The sequence below is a fragment of the Varanus komodoensis genome, unplaced genomic scaffold (assembly GCF_004798865.1).
Source record: "Varanus komodoensis strain SLA01 unplaced genomic scaffold, ASM479886v1 scaffold20_1, whole genome shotgun sequence".
Classification (NCBI taxonomy): Eukaryota; Metazoa; Chordata; class Lepidosauria; order Squamata; family Varanidae; genus Varanus; species Varanus komodoensis.
This window is the reverse complement of record NW_025335587.1, coordinates 19,863,168-19,886,115: the sequence shown is the minus strand read 5'-3', so window position 1 is coordinate 19,886,115 and position 22,948 is coordinate 19,863,168. Positions and strand designations below refer to the sequence as shown.

Sequence of the window (22,948 nt, the reverse complement as noted above, 5' to 3'; positions counted from 1 at the left end):
ATAGATAGATAGATAGATAGATAGATAGATAGATAGATAGATAGATAAATAAATGGACTAATTGGTTACAGATTTAAAAATAAAAAAATGCAGTAAATTGTCCATCTTTGTCTGCAGATATGTTTGAAGAAACATGAAGAGGAATTTTACTGACAGTTCAGCCCGTAGCACAGCAGGTATCAAAACTTCCTACGTAGGAAAATTGGTAAAATGGCTAACAAACCGCTCATGAGGTTGGGAAAAGGGAAGCTTTGTCCTGCAGTATAAAATGTCTCCTAAGACACCCACCTTGAGGAAATTATTGCCCCCAACCCATGGAATTATTTCATTTTTTTCCACATATGAGTGAACTGAAGTGATTGACTTCATTTGGGCAAAGCAGTGGCGTTTGGCAGCAATTTGCCGGTTCATTAATTAAGAGCATAATCGTGGCAAGCATTCCTACAGCCTGTGGGTTAATGAACCCAAGAATTACTGTTGAATGTCATGGTTAGGCCTGTACAGGGCCATTCAGTTAGATTATATTTTTTCCTTCACATTTTACTTTTTTTCTTGCGTCTACCTGCAAACCAGAATAGGGATTTTACTTTTTTTCTTATGCTACCCTATAAATCAAAGACGGAGAGCCCTAAATCCAACTTTCCTAGGCACACAATCCAGAGAATTAGAGGGTGCAATTTAAAAAAAAATCTTATGGCTCCATAGCACCTGGAGAAATGGAAGCATCCAAACAATAAAACCAGGCAGCAGTTAAATTTACAATTCATCATGCTGGAATACCTGGGCCAGGGGGAAAAGTATATTCTGTGTGGGTATGGATGCTGTTATCACATGTCTAAAAATGATAATAATATTAGTGCAAGGAGACAAATTTATTAATGTTATTTTGATTTATGTTGTAAGCCGTTCAGAGACGCAAGTAATGGACGGCATACAAATTTTATAAATAAGTAAGTAAGTAAGTAAGAAGAAATGCCATTCAAAAAGGCAGAAGATCCTTTTGGGATCTGTAGCCACCCTCAAACAGGAAAGAGCACCTCACTCAAATAAATATGAGCAAACTGATTAATTCTGACAGCAGCACGTATTTATAAAACACTGCACAGCTTTTTGCTTTTGCCCGGTGTGCATCCCAACCCACGTGTGGAGTTCCTATCTATGCAGACAGCTCCATTCACTCCAATGGAAGCAGCACCCCTCCTTTCTGCCCATGCCTTGTGTGAATGAGGGACCATGCAGGTTTCTCTTTGGGATCGCCACATCAATTGCAAATTGCTGGGCCGTGTGCTTCAGTAATGCAACTGATGATTCTCACAGTTTACTAATAATATCTCATCTCGCCTCTTTGCATTATAGGCTGCCTCCCTGTTCCACTGTTCCATCAGAGGAAAAGAAACAGGCAACCCCTCACATCAAACCCGCTTGAAAATGAGCCAGCTACTGACAATTTGGCTTCTAAACTGGATTTTTCTACCATGCTTGCAGGTGCAGAGAAGGCGGCATTTGCTGCTGGTAAACACAAAACTAAATCTGTTCACGTTCCTTTGTTGGGACTCGGAAGTGAAGGTTGCATTTTGATCTTTTGTAAATATAATGCATGCTTTTGGAGACCCTACCGAAGGGTGAATGGGGATCTGAAGGTCAAAGAATCAACATATTGACTTCATGCTAGCAGGGCAACAAGCAGCAATATTAGAACCACAGAACCCATCCTCCACTGCAACTCCGTAACGCCTTCATTTTGTGCTTCTTAATGCAGGAGATGCAGTGCTGGAGAAGCTAGCAGATGCTGTCAGCTTCATCCTCTCCCAAATTCATTTTTTAAAAAAACCTCTCCATCTTGTTTACGAAATGTGCAAATTTGGCTAAGTTCTTACAAACAAGGAACCTAACAAAATTCTCATCCAATTGCAGCAGCCAGAATCTGAAAAATCCCCAAGGCCTTAGGATGTTCTCTCAGGGACCACAAGCTTAGGGGCAAATATTCTGCTGTGGTTCAAATTAATTTTTTTCAGTGCACAACTGAAATGCCTGTCTGTAGTAGAGCTGCCTTTTGTGTCTTTATAAATTAAATAGAAGGCTGGCATTTAAATAAAACCTCGTGGAAATCTGCCCTTTTACTTTCAGCTGACATTCTTGGCCCATGCTTTACAGGAAGGGACATTACTAGTGCTCTGCTGTACTCCTGGAAAAGATATATCTGTCACCACTAATATGCTTGAAAAGGCTACTCTGTCAGGATTAATTATTGTAATTATAATTAATCGTATTCTTGCTGGTTAAAGGGGAGTGTGGGGGAGAACTCGGAGTGAAGAAACTTCCACCTTTCAATTGCCTTGCGCTTTTAAAATGCTGTCTTTGGGAAATGGTAATGTATAACAGCGCAGCCATAAAATAATTGCTTACCCAGCTTTTTCAAAGAGTGCATTGAACTCATACCATGCAGGCTGCTTACCCAGAAATAGGAAACCAATAGATTATACCGACAGCTGCTTATAAACAATGATCTTCACTCTAGTTGTGGCTTTTCGCTTTGTTCAGAGCGAATGGACTTCCTGTTTGCTGGATGAGAGTGGGGGGTTCAAAAGTTACAGGGGTGCCTGTCTGCTTCCTCTTCTTTTTATGAGGGATATCTGAGCTGAAAGGACACTAATGGAGATGCTGTACAGGGCTATGTTGATTTTTATGATTGATCCCACAAGTTCTGTTTGTTTGTTTGTTTGTTTTGACTGCAGCTACACTTTAAATGTTAAGATGACTGCAGTGATCCAGCATATGAGAGTAGGCCTTTAAAATTTAGAGGATTCATGAATGAATAAAGGAGAAAGCACCTCCCACAGTGCCCTTTTTAATGTTTAATCTAACTTACTTATTATTAAGATTTTCATCTACAAGGAGAACCCACCATGCACTATTACAGTAATGAAATCCCTTGTATCCAGGGCGTGCATTTAAAAAAAAAAAAACCTTTTACATAGATTGTCTGGCCTGCTAAACAGCCCAAATCTGAAACGTCAATAAAAGGGTTTTCCAAGGCAGGCAGGCAGGAAGGAAGGAAACATTATTTTCCTGCAACATTTTCTTTTTCTCCCTCTCTTCCTACTCCACTTCTTCTGTACTATTACCAGGCAGCACAGGAAATGCTTTCCTGTCTCCTTTTGACTTTTCACAGTGGGCAAGCAGTGGAGGAAAGACCAGATGTCTGCATCACTTTCATGGCCCAAAGAGACTCCAGGCCAGTGATGGAGGACCTTTTAGAGACCGAGTGCCCAAACTCCAACCCAGAACCCATTTATTTATCTCAAAGTGCCAACACTACAATAAAACCTTAAAACTGAGGTTTTAGTTTAGAAAAAAAAACCTTACAGCCAGTCCAAGCAAATCCATCCATCCATCCTTGGCAGTGCACTAACTGGCCATGAGAAAGCTTGGACAAGTCATGGCTAATGAGTCATGGCTTGTGACATTGCCTGGCACCACTACTCCTTTCTGAGCATGCGCATGGCCCCTATGTGCGCTGTTACCCGATGCTCGGCTGCTGGGGAGATGCAGGAGTGACTTGGCTCATGTGCCGACAGAGAAAGCTCTGTGCGCCCACTGTGGCACGTTTGCCATGGGTTCGCCACCACTCCTCTAGGCAAATCAAAATGTCGAGCAACACTGGTGTCGTTATTTTAAACGCTGGGGAAACTTGCCTCGATCAGGGCAAAAATTCACAGCAATGTTGCCGATAACGAGGAACGCAGTGCGAGTCATGTGCATGTTTCTTGCAAGATCACAAAACAGCATTTCCAAGATCACAAGCTTGATTTTAATTAACTGTTCTGTATCCTTTTGGCTTTTAAAGATTTCGGATGGGAAACTACAAGGCCTGAACCGACTTGTCTCCAGAAAACTGAGTATGTAGGAACAAAACCAAACATTTTAAGATCTTGGTTTCTATTCCTTGGCCTGTAATACTTCAAAGAGTTATATGAAACTGAATTCCTTTAAGCATTGTGGAAACCTGACACTATGTAGTTATGCCAATGATTTTAAAAATCCCATTTCACCATTGCTTGTGGTAACCTCCAAAATTATGTTTTTGAAGCACAACAAGTCAACCTTCGCTGTTAAGACACCAAAACACACCGTCAGAGTCTTCCATGTCATGTGTTGGCAGGAACTTGAACAACTGGAGGTTGGTGTTATCTGCAGTTGATGTATTTAATAAATAGATTGATTAATGCCTAAGAAATGCAGGGAGAAGTTCCAATAACAGGAAAAGGTGCAATGACTAGCAAAAAGGAAGTGTATGGGAGGGAAGCCCGCTCAGATTTTGGGGTTTCCTTGACGCCTCCTTCCTCAGAGTGAAGGGCTCAGGCGGTTGTTGACCTTAGCACCTCTGGAAAATCAGTCTTTTGTGACCAGCTGTGCCCACCGTGGTAGCCCTTTCATGAATGGGCGAGCTGCCCCCACCCCAGGAGAGCACACATGACCTCCTCAAAATTAAAACTGACTCAAGATTGGGGAGCCAAGCCTTAGGGAGTTGAGGCCAAAGGTATTTGTCCCCTTTGAGCATTAAGCTAAATTCGCCGAAAAACTCATCAAACCATTCATTTTGGAGCATTCAGCCTCCCTTTGGAGGATTGGTGGGGAGCCCATGGTTATGGGCTATGACTACAGAGAGATGGTCCATCACAGGAATAGACAGCCTGGTGCCCTTCGGATCTTTTGGACTAAAACCTCTAGAATCCCTGACCTTTAGCCATGCTGGCTTGAGCTTCTGGGAGTTCAAAAAATCCAAAAGGGCTCCAGCTCACCTACTCCTCCTCTGAGCTTTTTTGAGAACGAATCAGGCGGGGAAGGAAATGTCTTCAAAAAGCAGGGTGTTGTATGTTGTTCTTCTAAGGTCTGTGTGTATATCTATCTAAGCCACAGCAGCTATTTTCCCTGCAGACTAGAGGAGAAAAATGCCAGTGCTAACATCTGGAAAACAAAGGACCTTCTGGCTTTTGGCAATGGCAGAGAAAACAGAAAGATCTCGCAGCCTGGAAAGAGTGCGCATTGCTCGACGGAGACCGGATCAACACAGCAGAAAATAGCCGGCCACCCAAAGGCATCTCAGAGCAGTAAGGCGTGGGCGGCAGGGCAGAAATATTCAACCACAACCCAATGGCCAGCAGTCGCAGACACCGTGCCAAGAGGCCTGCAAGATCGGGGCACTTCCTATGCATTTAAACAGGCTCCTTGCCAACAAAAAGCTAATGAGAGAAAGGCTGGCAAAATTATCCAGGTAAAACATTAATGTAGCTTAGATATCTATCTTTTCTTCAAGCTGGGTCTTGCAGATTCTATTCTCCCACCGACGCCCACAAGTGGTTTATTTGCAACTTCCCGAGACAATTGCTGAATTTATAAACATCTCTCTCCACCCAAGAAATAAAACCACTCCCTGAGACAAATTAGCCCTTTCCACTTCTGTTTTTAACCTCTCATCTACAGCATTCAAAAATATTGCTCATTTCCCTACAAAAGCAGGGCAAATTTACATGAATTAGTGGAAACCAGGGATGAATGAGGGACTCATCAGTTCCATACAGACTAAGCTCATTATCAGTGAACTCGGCAAGCTGTGCAAAAAACTAGTCTGCTTTCCGAGAGGAGTCTCTTGCCTCATAATGTGCCACGCACATCACGGGAATTAGGGGTCACCTTTTCTTGCCCTTTACACGTCTTACAACCTTTAGTGATGATGATAAGCTGCTTGGGAATTCCACGCCTACCCTCAAAATATGTACATAACTTGGGAACAAGCAAGAGACAAGCACATAAAACACTCGCAAGGAACAATCAGGAAGAGGAACATGAAGGATACTCACCGATCAAAAATGTGGCTTGGTTATGTCGATCAGAGCGTTCAATCAGAAGTTCACTAAGATGAAGCGTTGGATGTGGAAGAGTTTTGCGTGTGGGCTGACCAAAGCAGCTGGGTCTGGGTGCCTGGTTGGCTGAGAAGGCCCTGCATCCGTAGAATCTTGGTTAGGTTTCTGAGCCCAGGAACGTCTGGTGGGAAATCATGCTTAATCAACAAAATGGCTGAACATCACAAGCCGTATCCCAAACCAGATAATTATAAACCTTGGTGATATCACTGGTGAACACTGTAAATGACCCCAGTAACATCTCCATCAGAGCTTTTCTCCAAGAATTCACCCCCTTTTAGGTGCAAACAAGTTTGTCCTGCGTGTAAATGATTTGCTCGGATCATTTGTCACACAGGTGCATCCGTTCCCATATTGGCCCATTAAACTGTCCTGCAGTAAGTAGAAAGAAAATTGCTTTGCTCAGTTCAGGGCAGAAAGATCTTGTAAATTCTCACCCTGTCCCTCTCACCCTGAGTTTTAAAAAAGCCAGGTCAGGGTGGGCAGAAAAGAAAAATTCAGAAAGATAATTTTAAACACTGGAGTGCTGTGCTCACACTGCACAAAGGTCTTTCATGAATGCCACTTTCTCCCTTTGTCTCCGTGTGAAAGAAAGGGCCGGTACATCAAGCCAAACTGCAAGAAAACGACAATTCGCTCAGAATGATATGTGCGGTCATTGAAAGCATGAAGCACTGGAGTCAGTTCACACATAAAGCCCCACTGTTATTTGAAGTATTGGGTGAGTACAATAGCCGTGTTGTTTGCACTGGTGCTGTAACAGCAGAAAAGACAATTCTGCTTTTTCTCATGTCAGTCAACATCCCCAACTCTTTGAATAAGGGGCATTTCTGGCGAGCGACCCAACCCTTGAATCCCTTCCAGTTTCTCAAAACCCACCCTGAAACAATCCGGTACTATGCAATGGAGGTGGGACAGGAGTGACACGAAATGGGTAAATGCAAGAGAGCAATTGCACCCTGGGGAAAGGAGCAGCAGAGCTTGCTCCGGATTTGCTGACCTGCGGTGTGGCAGAGACATACCCTTCTCCTTGGAGGGCCCTCAGAAATTAGAATGGGAAGTTATGTGGCACAGATACCCCGGGGCAACGGATGATGCGAACGGGCAACGGAATAGCCGCTGTCCCCCACCTGCTCTCCCTGTCGATTTCCATGAGGCCTGCAAGCTTCCCGCTGTTGGAAACGCAATGCTAGGAGGGAACAAAGAGATGCTTTGCAACCGCGGATTGCTAAATGGGGGGGGGGGCGCTTTATGAAATGACTGCGAGAGTGACTAGGCCGGGGAGATGTTTGGTCTTCTGAGGTTTCCCAAAAGGCCAGCCCCCCTTCCCTTCCCTGGCCCCACGGCCATTTTCTGTGGGTGTTTTTGGTATTTGTCCTTGCCAATATTCCATGGCTCCCCGAGAGCTTCTTGGAAACCTCAGGCAAAAAAGGGTTGACACCCCGAAAGTGGTGGGCCTAACAGTGCTAAGGGGCAAGAAAGCTGATCACTGATCCAATTTACAATGTATTATTCCTCCCTTTCCAGAAAACCCTCTTGTCCCTCCAAAAGTCCCTCAGCAAACCAATTCTCTGCCCACTCCATCCCTTCGCATTATCACTGGCCGTCTTTCCTCCCAAAACCCTTTTACGGTATCCTTTAAAAGATGTTTTCCTCAACAAAAGCTTTTCTCTGCGTCTCCTTCCATCACTTCCTCTGAAGGACTCTTGCTCCCTCCCATTTAAAAAATGCTAAGTAGAACTGCTACTACTCGACCTTGCTTAACCCAAATAAAAATTATCTCAACTGACAAGCAAGGGAATTGGCAGACTTGGATGCTGCTTGGTTAAATAAGTCCCTAAATAAAAAGGTAAGTTCGGTGCAAGCTCTGGAGGCCGTTGTTGTTGTTGGAGGAAACGATATGCCCTCAGTGGCTGAGTTCGGATAGCATGATAACCACATTCAAGGGCTGAGTATGGGTTGTCACCGAACTGTAGGATGTCCACAGTTAACCAACCACGGCTTGTTGGCATGGCTGGGTTCAGGCAACCCAATGACCCGTCGTTCAATGGCAGCCCACACTGGAACCCTATTGTCTGAAGGCAACCTTTGGTCTGATCCTGCTTGCTCTATCGCCCCTCGCTGCTTGCCAGAATGAACATGTGGCAGCGGCTGCTCTTCCTCCTCCTCCTCCTCTCTAGGCCTGAGGAGGGAGACCGGGTGGCCACAGCCCGGGGGGGTTCTTGGTTGTGAGCCTTCCATGCCATCACCTGGCTAACTCAGAAGATGGGTACCCACCCTCTGTCTCCTTGCACGGCCAACCAAATAGAGCTTTAAGATATTTTGCTTCTAAAATACCTCAGAATGGCATTCCCCACGTCAGCTCCTTCCAGAGGTGTTGGGGCTACATCTCCCATAATCCCCGGCCAGCATGGCCGTGGGAGCTGAAGCACCAGCTCATCCAGAAGGCGAGGGCTGAGGGCTGCCTAGGGCAACATGTTTTGGTCTGGATTGCCTTTTCTGCTCGCTTAGGCACTCTGGATTCTGCAGTCACTCCCGGGCCGTACAGTGCAAAGACTTTCCTTTTGAGGGATGGGAAGGAGACGGTGTCGTGCGTCTTCTACGAAATTGTGAGTACTTTTCATGTCTCCTCAAGCATATGCTAAGCATGCTGAAGAAGCCACATTTATGCCAAAGTAGAAAGCATCTGTACAATCAGTGTGTGCAGGGGCTGCTGTCAGCAGGGGGCCCTCTCCCTTTAGCCTCTGGGGGGGGGGGGGGGGACATGAGAAGGGGGGTGTACCTGGGGGAGCAGCTGGCAGTCGGAGATTTTCTGCCAGGGCCAAGTTACTCCCATGGGGCCAAAATCCTGAATTCCTTACTGCTGGCTGTTAAAATAATTCATAAACATAGTTAAAACTTCACAACAAAAGGTACAAGCAAAGATGAATTGACAAAAAAGAACCGATTTCAACACTCACAATAATATACAAAACATGTTGACTGACAGACACAGCGTATAATTAAATCTATTACACATTTTCAGTCTCAATTTACAAGGGCAATCAATTGAAATTGATACTGTTGTTTGCTGAATGTTTTTGACTGAAAGTCTTCAGTGGCTGATTAAGAAACCCTTCAACTGAACCCAATATCCAGATAAGAGCCCCCACTCAGGATAAATTTATATTTTTAGAGTGAATTGTGTGAAATATTCCTCTTTATTCACACCTATGGAGTTTCAATAACATTTTTACATTCAAAAGCTGAAGTGGAAAAGCATCACTTAGATTTCTTTCCACCTTCAGGGAAATCATCTTCAGGACCAATCTTGCTGCATAGCTCTTTTGGGAATTGGTTTCAGGCTAAGAAAAACGAAAGGAATAACTTTGCATTCTTTTGAAACAGGACTGGGACTTACCAAGATTAATCCGAGGTCAGGTTCACAGGTGTGTGGGAAACTATGATACCAAAAGGAAGGTTTTCCAGTGTGTGTCTGTACGACCAGCAACCGTTACGGAACAGCAGACTTTCCAAGATTTTGTCAAAGCTTCAGATGTTGAGATGAGCAAATATGTAAAATCAAGCAATGAAACTTAAGTATCTGTGTAACAGTTCAAACCTGTGAAGCAAAAGAGACAAACTCCTGCATACATCCATAAGCGGGGAAAGTTATCTAGAATAGTTATGTTGTTCTCATTTGTTGTACGCCAAGTTACTATCGTCAGGATTTGTTTTTGTTTGTTTCCATCTTTTTTAAAGATCTGGGCGGTTCATTAGCTTTTCCTTGTAAAGCTGGGGAATATCTACTAAATGAAGCCAAGGCACGTTCAAATATAGCAATCACATTTTAAAACCTAACCAATACAATAGCCCTTACTTTTTAGAAATTGAAATTGTAAAGGTATGGAGGCAGTAGCAGATCGATTGAGGCAAGTGCCAGGCTAGGCTTACTAAAACTGGAAGCTTGGTAAGAGGTATTACAAAGGGCTAGCGGGGGAATTTCAGCACCTAATGGAACATATAACAGGATACTGCAGAAGTGTTCATTCCCCCATGTATTCTTGGTAGTTTTTTTCTGTTGATAAAACTGCTAAGTCAGTTCCCTATGTCGGTTATTGCTGAGAATGTAATTTAGGGTCACTTTCCTGCATTTCCAATGTATTCCACTTAGTTCAAGCCATTGTAGCAGAAAAAAGTAACTAATTTCACTACTATCTCAAATGGATTAGAAGTGAACATAAAATCGATATTAATTCAAAACTATTACCCATTTGCCTTTTCAGTGCAGTTTTAAGAAATTACTCGGAGTATGCAGCTTTTTAAAGGATTCAGGTATTAACCATCTATTTCGCTCTAATGAAACATGCTTCCAAAATCTACTTTAGCTGCCAATCAGATTCAATCGCAGAGAGACAGGTCCTCTGTTCCCCTGAATGTGTGGGAAAGACAACCAGCGCTTTAAATATTTTTTTCAACAAGATCATATGTTACGAGACTGAAGGCCAAAATAAGATCCAAGATTAGGGTTGACTTATGGCTTTTAGCAAAGGCTGCCACACGGAGAGATGACAGAGAAATTAGAGGTCACCTGGGCTGTAGTTGTTTTCCTACTTGCTGGGAAGATGTAATGAGGGCCTGGCTTTTTTTTCTTTGCAGCGAAAAAGCCACTTGGGGCAATTTCAACAGACAAGCCTGCCCACGGGAAAGGGATATGCTGAGCCAATAAAAGGGTGGCTTTGGCTGGAGTTCCCTCCACAGGAAACCTGCTGTGAAAAGTTAAAAAACAAACAAACAGGAACACAAGGCAAACGCTGCCACTTGTCACCAGCACCTTGGTTTGTGGGGGGCCCTGGCCTGTGCCCTCATCTTCCCCCTCGATGGCACCAGTGAATATTCACACTCACCACACCAAAACCATCCTGACCTGCCAGCCACCGCCACGCCACACACGTGATTCATCTGGCACAATTTCCTCCTCCTCTGTGCACACTTAAGTTTGCTGAGTGGATGCAAAATGAAAGCAAACTCTTTGGACAGCATGAATCGCTTTTATTATAACACAGTGTTGGCAAATCAGAAAATCCACATTTCAAATCATCAGAAGTATTTCTTTAACGAGTCCAATACAGGGGAGCAATGAGTTAATATTCTTAAAGAAAAGGACCCACCTAGACGAAAATACAGGAACCACAGTCATGTAGCTTTTAGTTACACATAAAATTATATCGATATAGATTTATATATAGATTTAGAATAAAACGTGAACCTGAACCAGTATTTGTTACTGTTTTGCAAGAAAGAACTCCTTATTATGCACCGTTTAACTTGCAGAATGAACTTGTCAAAAAGAAAGAAAGTAGCTTCCCAGTGCTCAGTACTAAAAGTATTGGTAAACATATTTCCCAGGGGGGTCTTTGCAGTGATGTTTCTCTGCAGACTCTGAATTCAGTCAATGATTATGTTTAAGTGCAGCTTTGCAGCTCTGCCTAAGCACTCTGTGGCAAAATGATCTGCGTCAGCAATATATGGCTGCAAGAAGGCAAGGGGACCAGAACACTTAATCTGGACACTACAATAGTCTGCCAAGCGGGGGTGCTTCTGGCTTACGTGCTCGTAAGCCGGCTCTCTTGCCGCACGCCACTTGGAAATGGCTGATGGGGAAGGGGACATGCATATGTGACATTCTGCACATGGCTTTTAATGTCTGGAAGAGCAGGAAGTATGAGGCACTTGTGCTTCCTGTCCCTGCCCAGTTTCGCTGAATGTCTACTCTCTTTTGGAAACTTCCACAAGGGCAGTGAGTTACCGGACACAGAAGGTCCCCTTCCTCTGACAGAAGACTGGCTTTGTTGGGGGAAGAGAGTTGCTGTCAAGAAGCAACATTCCCATGGCAAAAATGATGGTCGCCAGTGGATTATGTCACTCTTTACAAGAAAGGAAAAAGTAGATCCACCACGTTTTTCTACCTGAACCGTCAGGATTATCACTCAAATTTAATATGATTGTTCCCCATGTTTAAAATAGCATTAACAAACTGCATTTTTTTTAAAAAAAGGTATTCAAAATGATACACAAGAATACAAAATGGAAGCATTTGTCTATGTTTTTCCAAAATATACTTCAAGAGAAAAACAATAATATTTTTTGACATCATTACTACATTTGAGTTCTAGAAACCAGCTTTAAATATGAAATAAGTTTTGGTTACAACAGTATTTTGTACAGATCCTTTAAAAAACAAACCTGTTAGTTTCTGTCCACCCGAGAAGAAACATTGTGGAATGCGTCCGAACCCACTTGGGCTAACATAACTCCTAGTTTTTGCAAAAACAAATTTTCTTGTGCATGCCAACGAATCACTCTTCTAGTGAAACACTTAAGTGCACAGCTGTAAACATTACAGAAAATTGGTATCTTAGAAAACAACACACACACACACGCACGCACACAGAAATACAGTATTTACAACACTGTACAACATTTTCACTGGCTGATGAACATTTTGACTTGATCATTCCTGATCCCGTTGCGTAAATGTGTTCGGCTGTTAAAAGGCACAGGTTGGTTAGGAAAGAAGCCTGCAAGTGTTGGTTTTTCCCCTCCCAATTTCTTGTCCTTAAGGTTTTTCTTTCTACCTGTGAGTTGGTTCCCTTCTACTCCCTGCCTTATTAAACGTTTGAGAGACCATTTCCAAACTCCTCCAGACATTCACATCTCGAGAACATCACAATGTTGTGAGCCACACGGGCTGGTGCCGAGAAATCCACAAGCTCGTCTCTTCAGCTGTGAGGGTGCTGGAAGTGGGTTTCGGACACGCGGGCCATCGCCTGGACTGAGCCTTGGCGAAGCCTGGATTTTCAGGTGGCGACAAAAGCCGTTTGCAACCCTGACTGCTTGGGCTCGTTTGGCTGCCACAAAACCCGCCTCTGCCCAGTCTTGCTTTTACGGCTCTCTCTCTACACTGGGAAGCCATTGCTGGGGGCAATGGAGGCGCTTCCCCCTGGGCAGGGCGTGCAGGAGGGCTCCCGAGATTCCTAGCAGGGCCACAGAATCGGGCCGGGGTCGATCCATTTAAAGGCGTGGTCCGGGTGACAGGATGCGCTTTGAAAGCGACTAAACCACCCCGCAGAAACGATGATGCAGGTCATTTAAGGCAGTTTAGCTGAACGCAGGGCCGGCGTTGAGGCCCGGCTTCCCCGGGCACTTGCCGAGGGCCCACCCCACCGCAGCGGCTCCTCCTTTCTGCCACCACACCTCCTTGTGTGTGGCCGCCCCACAGAGGGGGCGAGGAGCAGGGGCAGGAGGAGCCATGGGGTTTGCCTGCCCGATAAGCCTGCACGCTTCCGTGACAGTGAGGAGGTGGCTGTGGGCAAGAGAAGCTGGTGATGGGGCCGCAGGAAGGTGGATGCACAGAGGGAGGGGAGCCGCTTAGGACGCCTTGCCCAAAGCCTCCCCCACCCTTTCGCCGGCAGCGCCGGGAATGCACCGCCGTTCCTCCGTAAAGCAGGAAGCGGGACGTGGGCGCAGCTCGCTATGCCGCCTCACCCCCACCTGTCTGGCCGGAGCAGGTACCAACCCCACATCCGGCAGCGCATGGTGGTGCTGCCAAGGAACGGGCTGGCGCAAAGGACACCAAGGCCAGGAGAGCCGGCTGCCAACGGCTTGGGGGTGGATGCGGTTTCGCTGTCTTTAAGGCAAAAGTTGTGCCAGCACAGTCCCCGCCCTCCGCAACCAACAGCTCTCCGACGGCGGCTTTTTCCTTCCCCGTGCTGGGCTCCGTCGCCAGGGCAAGGGAGAAGGAGCCCGCGAGCATCCTAAGCCCCCTTACCTGAGCAGTGTGTCCCCAAAACCGAAACCAAACCACCATTTAAAAAAGTGAATTAGCAAACCCCAGCCAGACATCCACGGACACGCATGCAGCGTGGGCTCCTGGGCACGTTCCGATGGGCCGTGGCAATTCCCAGCATGAAAACGACGCCTGTCCCCGTCACGCTCTTTCCGGCTAGCATCCTGGCGACCTCTGGACAACTTTTCGCGTCAGAATGTGTATTTTTAGATAAGCAGCTTAGCTCCTCTAGCCCCGGCCCACGTGCATGATAAGCATGGAAGTGGAGCCCAGCTGAGGTACTGCCAGGCCCAGCCAGTCCCGTGCCAGAAGCTCCCGAGCAGGATGCGCCGCCTGCTCGCCCAGACCAAATTATCGCGCTTAACCACAGACCTATGAGAAACGGTCCGTGATCCCAACAAGCAGAAGGGCGACTGAGCCCAACCTCTCTGTCACAGACTTCTTTTTCTACAGCATCGAAAATTAAGCATTATTGCTGAGAAAAACCAAATAAGGAAACCTGCGTTGTTTTTAGTGGCTCAAATTAAACGATTTATCTGGTTTGAAAGGAAGCAACCGTCTTTAGTATTTTTAAGAGGGCCATAGAAGAGGGGCATCCTTTAGGGAGAGGCTGAGAGGTGTCCAGTACATCCCAGTCTTTCTGGGCCAAATAATTCTCAGGAAAACCTATATTTTGGCCCGATCCATGGTGTAGACTCAGTGACCCGTTATGCTAAGCAATTAAATGGGTCCACGCACCAGGTCTGAATACCAAAGGCGCAATGCCGTGTTATTAAAACAAAAGTGCAAAACAGGCATTTTGATGTGTTTTCACAAGACTGCTGCACTTAGTAACCCCAGCAACTGGCAATTCAGGGATAAACCATATCTGATTCTGAAGGTTTCATTTAGCCAGGACTTGAGGGGCAGCGAAAGGCTGGTGGACCCTTTCGCAGCTATGAAGAGAAAGGATTTTTAGCTGGTATAGCTGGGCATGAAACACCCTCTTCTGCACAACTATTAAAGTAATGGGCACCTTGCACTCGTTTTTGTACCTGAACACCTTATTAGAAGCTACAAATAGATTTGGAAATAATCTCCCATTTGTACAAATTGACTCTTAATGGGGTGCAAGAGCAGGCTGAAAAAACTTTGAGCCTCTCTCTGCTTTTGGAGACTGAAATGCCCCCTTAACTAAAGATGAATCGTACTAGCCAGTACAGGGAACTCTATTTTTTGACTGTAAAAAGATAAGCGTCCCTTTACACTTTCAATATCGGAATGCATGGATTTCCTGACACCCCCTTTTTCGTGATACGTCTTTGCCTTTGCGTACGCAAGATCGTAACTCACAAAATTGCACAACTGCGCTGAAAACAGCGAGGCTCAGAAAAGTTCGGGTATTCTAACAAGATACAAACATGAATTGAGGCTTTAAAAAGATTTTGGAACATGAAAAGAAACTGGGAGGTAGAGAGATTTTGAGGAAAAAGCCGGATTTCATTCTTCTACTTTTTCGAGATATCCACCCATAGGGATGTTTACAGGCAGCATGTTTTCTGCTGCTCAGCAACCTTAGCGCAGATCTATTTTTTTTTTCCCACATATATGGAAGACTCATCAAAGCACTTTGGGTCTTTTGTAGCAAACTCAGGAATCCTCCCTTGTTCTCGTCTCTTTAAGCAGCAAAGCGAAACGGACATGTTCCGAGATTTTGTGGTCTGCAGATTCCAGACGGGAGCACTGGTTAGATACGGATAAATGCTATAAAATTGTGGGTATTGGGGTGGGAGAGGCATGCTCTTTCGGTGCATATTTTGCAAAGAACGGCAGAAAGACAGACAACATGACGCCAACAATCGCTAGCATGTACCCCCATCCGATCTGGCAGTCTCCTGAATAGTAGATGCTCGAATCTTCACAGTATTGCCTCACGGTGGCGGAGCTGAGGCCAAAAGGATAGACCAAAAGCCCAAATCCCATGATGAACACTAGGAGAGCAGCAGAAGGAAGAGAGAAAGAAGAGGACAGAATTATTAAAAAGGATTTTCCCAAAAAAAGATTTGTATAACGACAGACTTCTCTCCTGAAGTGCAAAAGTTCGGGCTATGGGTGAAATACAGCTTGCCTGGGATATTTTTGGATGGCTGCAGGATTGCACTGTGCTTTTGAATCCCACAAGAAAAATCAAAGAAAATGATAAAATCCCAGCACCTGGCAAAATCCTATAAAAATGCAGGTTAAAGCTCAAAGAAATGGTTGTGATCCTAAACAACACAAGCCTGTCCCCAGAGTATGGGAAAAGGGCAGCCATCTTGCTGGCTCTGATTAATAATAATAATAAATGTTATTATTACCCTGTTTTTATAACCCACTCTTTTCTCTCTTGCAAGGAACCTGAGGGGGCTTGCCGATTTCTCTCCCACACCTTTCTATCCTCACAACCCTGTGAGGAAGGCGAGGCCGTGACTGATCGGCCCTACATCAGCCAGGGAGTTTCCTGGCCAGCTGGAGGCCTGAATCCAGATTTCCCAAGTCCCTACTCCAAGCACCACACCACACTGGCTCTAGATTATTAATTCTGTCCCGAAAATGCCCCTCAGAAGTATTTTACAGGGCACAGTGGAACTGTCAGAATGAGATCTGTCCAAACCTGAAATAAGCTAATAAGTTGCTGTCAGCTTTGATATCTCCTCAGGCACGTAGGGAAATAAAGTCGTTAAACTCCATTATGTGAATTGCACGGTCTCTCTCCATCACCGAGACCCGCAAGATTCAATAAACTGCCGCTGCTGGGAAAAGGCGGCTATTCACACATGCTACTAATGACCCCAGTGTATATCAGCAGAGTCTTTAGTTAACGAATCCACAGAGTCTTTAGTTAACGAATCCACAGAAGAAACAGAGGGAATCCTGTTACCACTACGCTGTGAGGGCTTGTTCCCCTAACACAGTTCAGAAATGCTCCGGAACACCACTAACCACCACCCCAGAACCCCCAAATTCAACTGGAAATTGAGTGGCCATTACGAGACTTCAAACTGTGTTTGGATTTCCTTCGATTCAATAACCGCAGGGGCCGAGGCAGCGGCTGCATCCCATTCCTCACGATGCTACGGGAAAACCTCTCCTGAAAGAAGGGAGTGGACGGGCAGGTGTCTGCCCCAAGGAGCTTGCAGTGCAGTGACCAGAAGGACTCGCCATATTCTAACCGTGGTCACCCCACAGATCTGGATAAGGGCAGTGCTTGTTTTGCAAGAAAAAAGGTGCCGGAACTCATGAAATTATTTACCTTTCGCATGTAGCCAATCACTGTAGACACACTCACACACGTCAGTTGTGTAATGAAACAAAATGGTCACCGCCCACAGTAAGCACCCAGCACGCGACCACACGACCAATCACAAAGCGAGCAGTGCCATCATACCCAGCGCGGACGACATACACACGCATCGGACTTGACACACAAGCAGCCCGCATGCACCGTCTGAATGATTTTGCCGCCGGCCTACTAATGCTCGACAGGGCGATTCAAACCCATGTGGACCAAACATCAACTTTCCAAAAGTTACTTTTAAAACTTGGAAAATCTGTCGAAAAAAGGTGCCGGAACTCCGTTCCGGTGCGTTCTATGACAAAAAAAGCACTGGATAAGGGGAATGTGACTCCGGCAGCTTAATTTCCGATTTCTTTCCTAAAGCGCCCCGTGCGGAGTTTACCTTTCCGACAGCAGCCGGACGCTTTTGCCAAGCCAGCAAAAAGCCACTGAAGCTCCACGATCCGGGCCAGCCAGCGCACGGACAAAGCTGGAGCGTTTTCCTGGGAGAGACACTGCTTTGCGCTTGCTTGTGCTGCACATTCTGGCCATTTTGGCGCCCGTTCCTGTGCTCTGGACCGTTCCTTCCGGAACGCTTTATTTTAACCCCCTAAATCATTTGTGGTCGCCAGTGGACTTGGCTGCCTCACTGCTCACTCCCGATTTCTTCGGACCGCAGGACCCCTCTCTGCCGGGCGCCGGCCCTGCTGGCTGCTGGCAGCGGGAGCAGCTGATCCCGTGTGGGGAGAGCCAAGCTGAAAAGGGGAGCTGGGAAAGTACCGGAGGACGGGAAGGGTTCGTCTCCCCCAGTGTCATTCAGTTGCTTGCCCTTTGGGTTAGGGGCTACTGCAGGGGGGACCCCCCCAGTGGCGTGAAGTTCTGCTGGGGGTAGGGCCTAGTTTCCAAGCCCCGCCCCCTGGAGGACCCCCTTCCGTCACCGATCTCAAACACCCACTGATATTCCCGAGCCCACTTTGAGCCCGGCCAGAAGTCCCCCTGATGGAATATTATTTCTGTACCTCCCACCCAGGTAAGGGGCTTGTAGGGAAGACGGTTTTTGAGGAGTTACAGCTGGCAACTTTGGACAGCAAGAACAAGAGCATTGGAAGGAGTGGAGGGAACTCTGAGGGCCCCCCAGCCCCAAAAACCAAGCCCCTGAGGGCCCCCCAGCCCCAAAAACCAAGCCACGAGAGGGCCAAGCAGCCCTCTGGAGCCCACGGATGCGCTCAAAACAGTCACCTTTGCCGGGCCGGCTGCGACCTGACTTGGCCCGCGCAATTATTGTTGCCAGCATCCTTCTGACACTTAACCCTCAGCTCGGCTCCCCCAACATGTGCCCATTAAAAATCCCTTGCTGGAGTCCTTTGCCCGAAAAGTCATTGTCAGCTGCAGAATGGTTTACGGCCACAAGCGCAAGCATCAATTTAACAGAAGGTCACCTTTTATTTCTGCTTTCTAATCTTCCGACTCCGGCGGAGTGGGGGTGCCACAGCTCTGCTCAGCGGCTGGGGGTTCCTCTCCACATTCAGCCCTCTTCCGGAGGAATTACAACCCGGCTGTAAATCATCTGCTCCTGTTTCCACTCGGGCAGGGAAAATGCGGCTTCTCCTCATCCGGGGGGCTAGCGATGCGCGCAGGACGGCCCCACGCGGGACCAGCCGTCTGCCCAGCTCCGCGCTGTCTGCCCCACCACAGGGGGTGCCCAGCTCCGTGGGGACTCGCGGGTCCTGAGGGAAGCAGGCGGCACCGGGGTGGGGGCTCCGATCAGGGCAGCTGTGCCGAGTCGAGTCACAGAAACGAGGTCATATTTGGCAGAAGCAGAACAATCTCTGGCAGAGGCCAAAAGCAGCACCTCGGACAGTTCCATGCTCTAAGCAGAAAGCAGGCGGGCAGCATCCCGCGCGGGAGAGCCAGGTGGGCCCTGCCCTGCCCTGCTGAAGGCCTGCTTTTTCCTTCTCTCTCCCCATTCTCCTTTCCTTGTGAGCTGTGACTTCAGATTGGGAGCCTGAGCTGTCTCATTTTGTTGGCTGCTCTGGGTATCTTTGCATCAATAGACAACTGTTTCATAGAATCATATAATAGCAGAGCTGGAAGGGGCCGTGAAGGCCATCCATCCTCCTGCTGCTGCAGGACACCAGGTCACACCACCCCACTCAGGGGGCTGCCCAGTTCCTTTGAGAGTGTCTCCAGGGTGGGAGAGCCCCCCACCTCTCCAGGCAGCCGGTCCCACTGCCCTATTGCTCTGACTGTGAGGAAGCTTCTCCTGACGTCCAGCCTGAATCTGGGTTGTCGCAACTTGAACTGATTGTTCCGTGTGAGGCCTTTGAGGTATTATGAAACGGTGGTGGCCACGATGGAGAGGCGCCAAGATGCATCCAGTCGTTTCCGTTCCTTTCCACGGAGAACCGGCACAGGCTTCGATGCGGAGTTGGGGCCCTCGTCCTTTGGGGGCTGCCGGACACATCGGAACTCCTGAGTGTCGCAAGTGAGAAACTGAAACCTCAGGATGAGACGCATCCACTTGAAATTACCCTCTGCTTGTTTCGTAACAAAAACCAAGAAAAGAAGCACTGGCATGGGCAGGGGCCGTGTTGTGGCAGCTGCCGTCCAAACAGAGACGTGGGCCCCCGACCCCTCCCCATCAGCCCCGGCACTGGGCTCTGGCGGGCACGTGCCAAGAGGCACACGGCCCTGGGACCGCCCTCGTGCTCCCTTCCAGGAAACAGACCAGAGCAGCCCCTGTGAACCAGCATGGTGCCGATCCGTCAACCCAGCGGTGCCAGTGGAGGATTTTCGGGGGCCCCCACATCCGATGCGTGGCAGCAGCGAGCCCGGACAGCGGCCGCAGGGTCAAGCACGGCGAAAGAGCCGTGGCTGCAATTCCCGGCCGAGCTCCTAGATGGAGGCAGACTCCAAGACTCAGCCACCTGCCCTACGGGGACCCAGCATCCCCGTCCTTCAGGACCTCTCCTGGAAAAGCCAAGGGCGGTTCTCCTTGTCCTCATGGGGAGCGAACCGAGCGGTGTTTATTCCACGTCTCTAAGAAGCAGGGAGGGCGGAAGCCAACGGAGAACCGAGTGACCTATGGCTTTATTTCAGGCAGTCTGCCCTGGAGACGCTCACTGCCAAAGAGCCCCGGTTTTCTTTTTTAAAGGATAATGTTAAACAATCCACCCAGCAAAGAACAGCTTGCTCGGTGTGCTAAATTTAGACCTGTCGGAGCCACCAAGGGATCGTGGGCTGGGGAAAACCTACCTGCATGCAAACAGATTTCAAATGTGTTGGGATTCTCAAAAACCCACGCCAAAACGCATGTTCATATCAGAATAAGGTATGGGGGGGGGCGGGTTCTGTGTGGAAATTTGCCCATTGCATCAGTCACACACAGCTTTAAATGGATCATTCTTCTACTGCTTAAAGCGTCTGCATGTGTGTTTTTCAAAGGCCCCCCGCCTTTCGTATGTCTGTTTCAGCAGGCGTGTGCTGTCCGGCGCATCGCAGCTTCAAACGCAGGAAAACACGGCCTTGGATCACAGGTGGCCTCTGCATCTGTGCTGGGTTTGGAAGGCGAGAACCGAGCAAATTCCAATTTAAAAAGGAACAAGGACAAATTTCTCCCACGTCCATAAGTGGCAGCTATTCTGCACAAAAACGCCACTCCAAGGTATCGGTGGGAGCTGCGGTCCTGCGCCTCTCCTGCAGGCCTCTTCGCTTCTGGGAAGGCCGTGAAGCAAGAGCGGGTACCAGGACCACCACGGCCCGATCCCGGGATGAACTCCCACACGGCCTCTGTCCTCACGTCTCTTCTGGGAATTCTGTTCCAGGCCCTGACTCGTGCTCTCTGCATCATGATGGGTTCACGCACCAGCTCATTCGCTGGAATGAAATGCCCTCTGGCATCTCACACAGACGCTCTGAGATAAAATGGACACTGGTCTGATGCCAGGGACCAGAGGGAGAATGTCAGGTAGGGCGTTGATCGAAACTGATGGGCTAAGGCCAGACTGAACTTCACAGGACGCTAGTCCACAGTGAGGTGCCACAGCTGCATCTGGGCTGCGCTGGCTCAGTTGCTAACCTTAAATGTGGCTGTTCTTGGCCATAAGAGCTCTCAAAGATTTCTGCTCACACAGGGGCCAGCCACCCGCCCACAGGAAACCCACTAGCAGGAGTCTAACAGCACCCCCCCACCCATGTTCCCCAGCAACTGATGCACTATAAGCACATTGCCTCTGATCCTGGAAGCGGTCATAGCCAAAAGGACAAGCAGCGTCGATCGACTTCCTTTGATCCCACGTTAAAGTTGTCAACTTCAAAGCGACTTCAAGGGAGACTCCGCCATGCAAGACAGGAAGTGAAACTTCTGAAGGAATCCAGCTCTACGTGCCAGCAGTCATCCTGCTAATTTTGGAACCGGCAGGGAAAAATTCCCTGCGCTCGGAGCGTCGGTGGCGCCTCCACATCACCTCCCCTCCCAGAATGCCTCTCCGAACGGTCCTTCCTACGTCAGGAAGTCAGCTTGTTCTGTGGCTTTCTGGGAAGAGAGAAACCGAAAACCCGGCCGGAGAGCCAGCAAGTTCCTCTGCCCAACCAGAAGTGTGCTCTCGCACCCAAAATGCACGCGGGAAAGAAAGAACGCCTCTCCGTCCGTCCCCCTGCCGAACCTGACCGGGCGCTCTCAGAGCAAGCCCCAGCTGGTCACTCCGTGCCCGGTGCCTTAAGGCCAGTCCTTCAGCTCTCCCAGGAGGAGGACCCTAATACCGGCCTACCTCGAAGGGCTGTTGTCCAGTGGACCACAACTCTCCCAGGAGTGCTCGAATGTTCCTAAACGGCGGTGTGCTATTACCCAGAAGCTCTGTGCAAAAATCAAGCTATTCGGGGCAGGGGAGGTTAAAGAGAAGGGTGGTCTGGAGGAGAGCTCTAACCTGATGCTGAGCACCCTGCCAATGACTCTATTAAAAAGGAGACCGAATGACTGGGAAGCCCCGGACAACCTTGCCCGTCTCGCTGGAATAAAAAGCTACAGCCCGTCGTCAGGGTAATCCTAACCCTACCCTGGTGCACACCCTAACACTAACATAGGGGTATAGTTCTACTGAAAATAGAAAAAGCCTTCCTGGAGTAGCTTATTCTGCCCAGCTCATCATTTCTGCCCCTTCTAAACACCCTCTAACCATCAGAATCACTCCAGGACACCTTGTTTTGCTAAACTTAACCCTACCCTGGGGCACACCCTAACCCTAACATAGGGGTATAGTTCCATTGGAAATAGGGTGATTTTGAAAAAGTCTTCCTAGAGTAGCTTTTTCTGTGCAGCGCATCATTTCTGCCCATGCTAAACACATTCCAAGCGTCACAATCCCTCCAGGACACCTCGTCTTCCTAACCCTAACCCTACCCTGGGGCACACCCTAACCCTAACATAGGGGTATAGTTCCATTGGAAATAGGGTGATTTTGAAAAAGTCTTCCTAGAGTAGCTTTTTCTGTGCAGCGCATCATTTCTGCCCATGCTAAACACATTCCAAGCGTCACAATCACTCCAGGACACCTCGTCTTCCTAACCCTAACCCTACCCTGGTGCACACCCTAACCCTAATATAGGGGTAAAGTTCCACTGAAAAGAGGGCCATTTTGAAAAAGTCTTCCGAGAGTAGCTTTTTCTGCCCAGCTCATCATTTCTGCCCCTTCTAAACACATTCCAACCATCGGAATCACTCCAGGACACCTCGTTTTCCTAACCCTAACCCTACCCTGGTGCACACCCTAACCCTAATATAGGGGTAAAGTTCCATTGAAAAGAGGGTGATTTTCAAAAAGCCTTCCTAGAGTAGCTTTTTCTGCCCAGCTCATCATTTCTGCCCCTTCTAAACACATTCCAACCATCGGAATCACTCCAGGA

The 22,948-nt window shown here is 47.8% G+C and overlaps 2 protein-coding genes across 8 annotated transcripts in view; one reads left to right on the top strand and one right to left on the bottom strand.

Annotated features, from left to right (window-relative positions):
* Window positions 1–22,948, bottom strand: part of ASPA (aspartoacylase) — a 74,047-nt gene that overhangs the window by 12,940 nt on the left and 38,159 nt on the right. The window contains exons 1-4 of one of the 7 annotated variants that reach the window (XM_044430382.1): window positions 9,325–13,804; window positions 8,707–8,791; window positions 7,055–7,113; window positions 5,862–6,045 (exon numbers count right to left, since the gene is read on the bottom strand). The gene's annotated coding sequence lies outside the window, so the exon portion shown is untranslated. Of the gene's footprint in view, window positions 1–5,861; window positions 6,046–7,054; window positions 7,114–8,706; window positions 8,792–9,324; window positions 13,805–22,948 lie in introns of those variants that run through there. The other 6 variants (XM_044430383.1, XM_044430384.1, XM_044430386.1 and 3 more) reach the window with 6 other exon arrangements.
* SPATA22 (spermatogenesis associated 22) lies at window positions 134–9,503 on the top strand. The gene is made up of 8 exons (XM_044430404.1): window positions 134–176; window positions 1,357–1,485; window positions 3,848–3,899; window positions 4,091–4,180; window positions 4,939–5,275; window positions 6,516–6,645; window positions 8,436–8,533; window positions 9,312–9,503. The coding sequence occupies exons 1-8, from the start codon at window positions 134–136 to the stop codon at window positions 9,501–9,503; spliced, it is 1,071 nt and encodes a 356-aa protein (XP_044286339.1).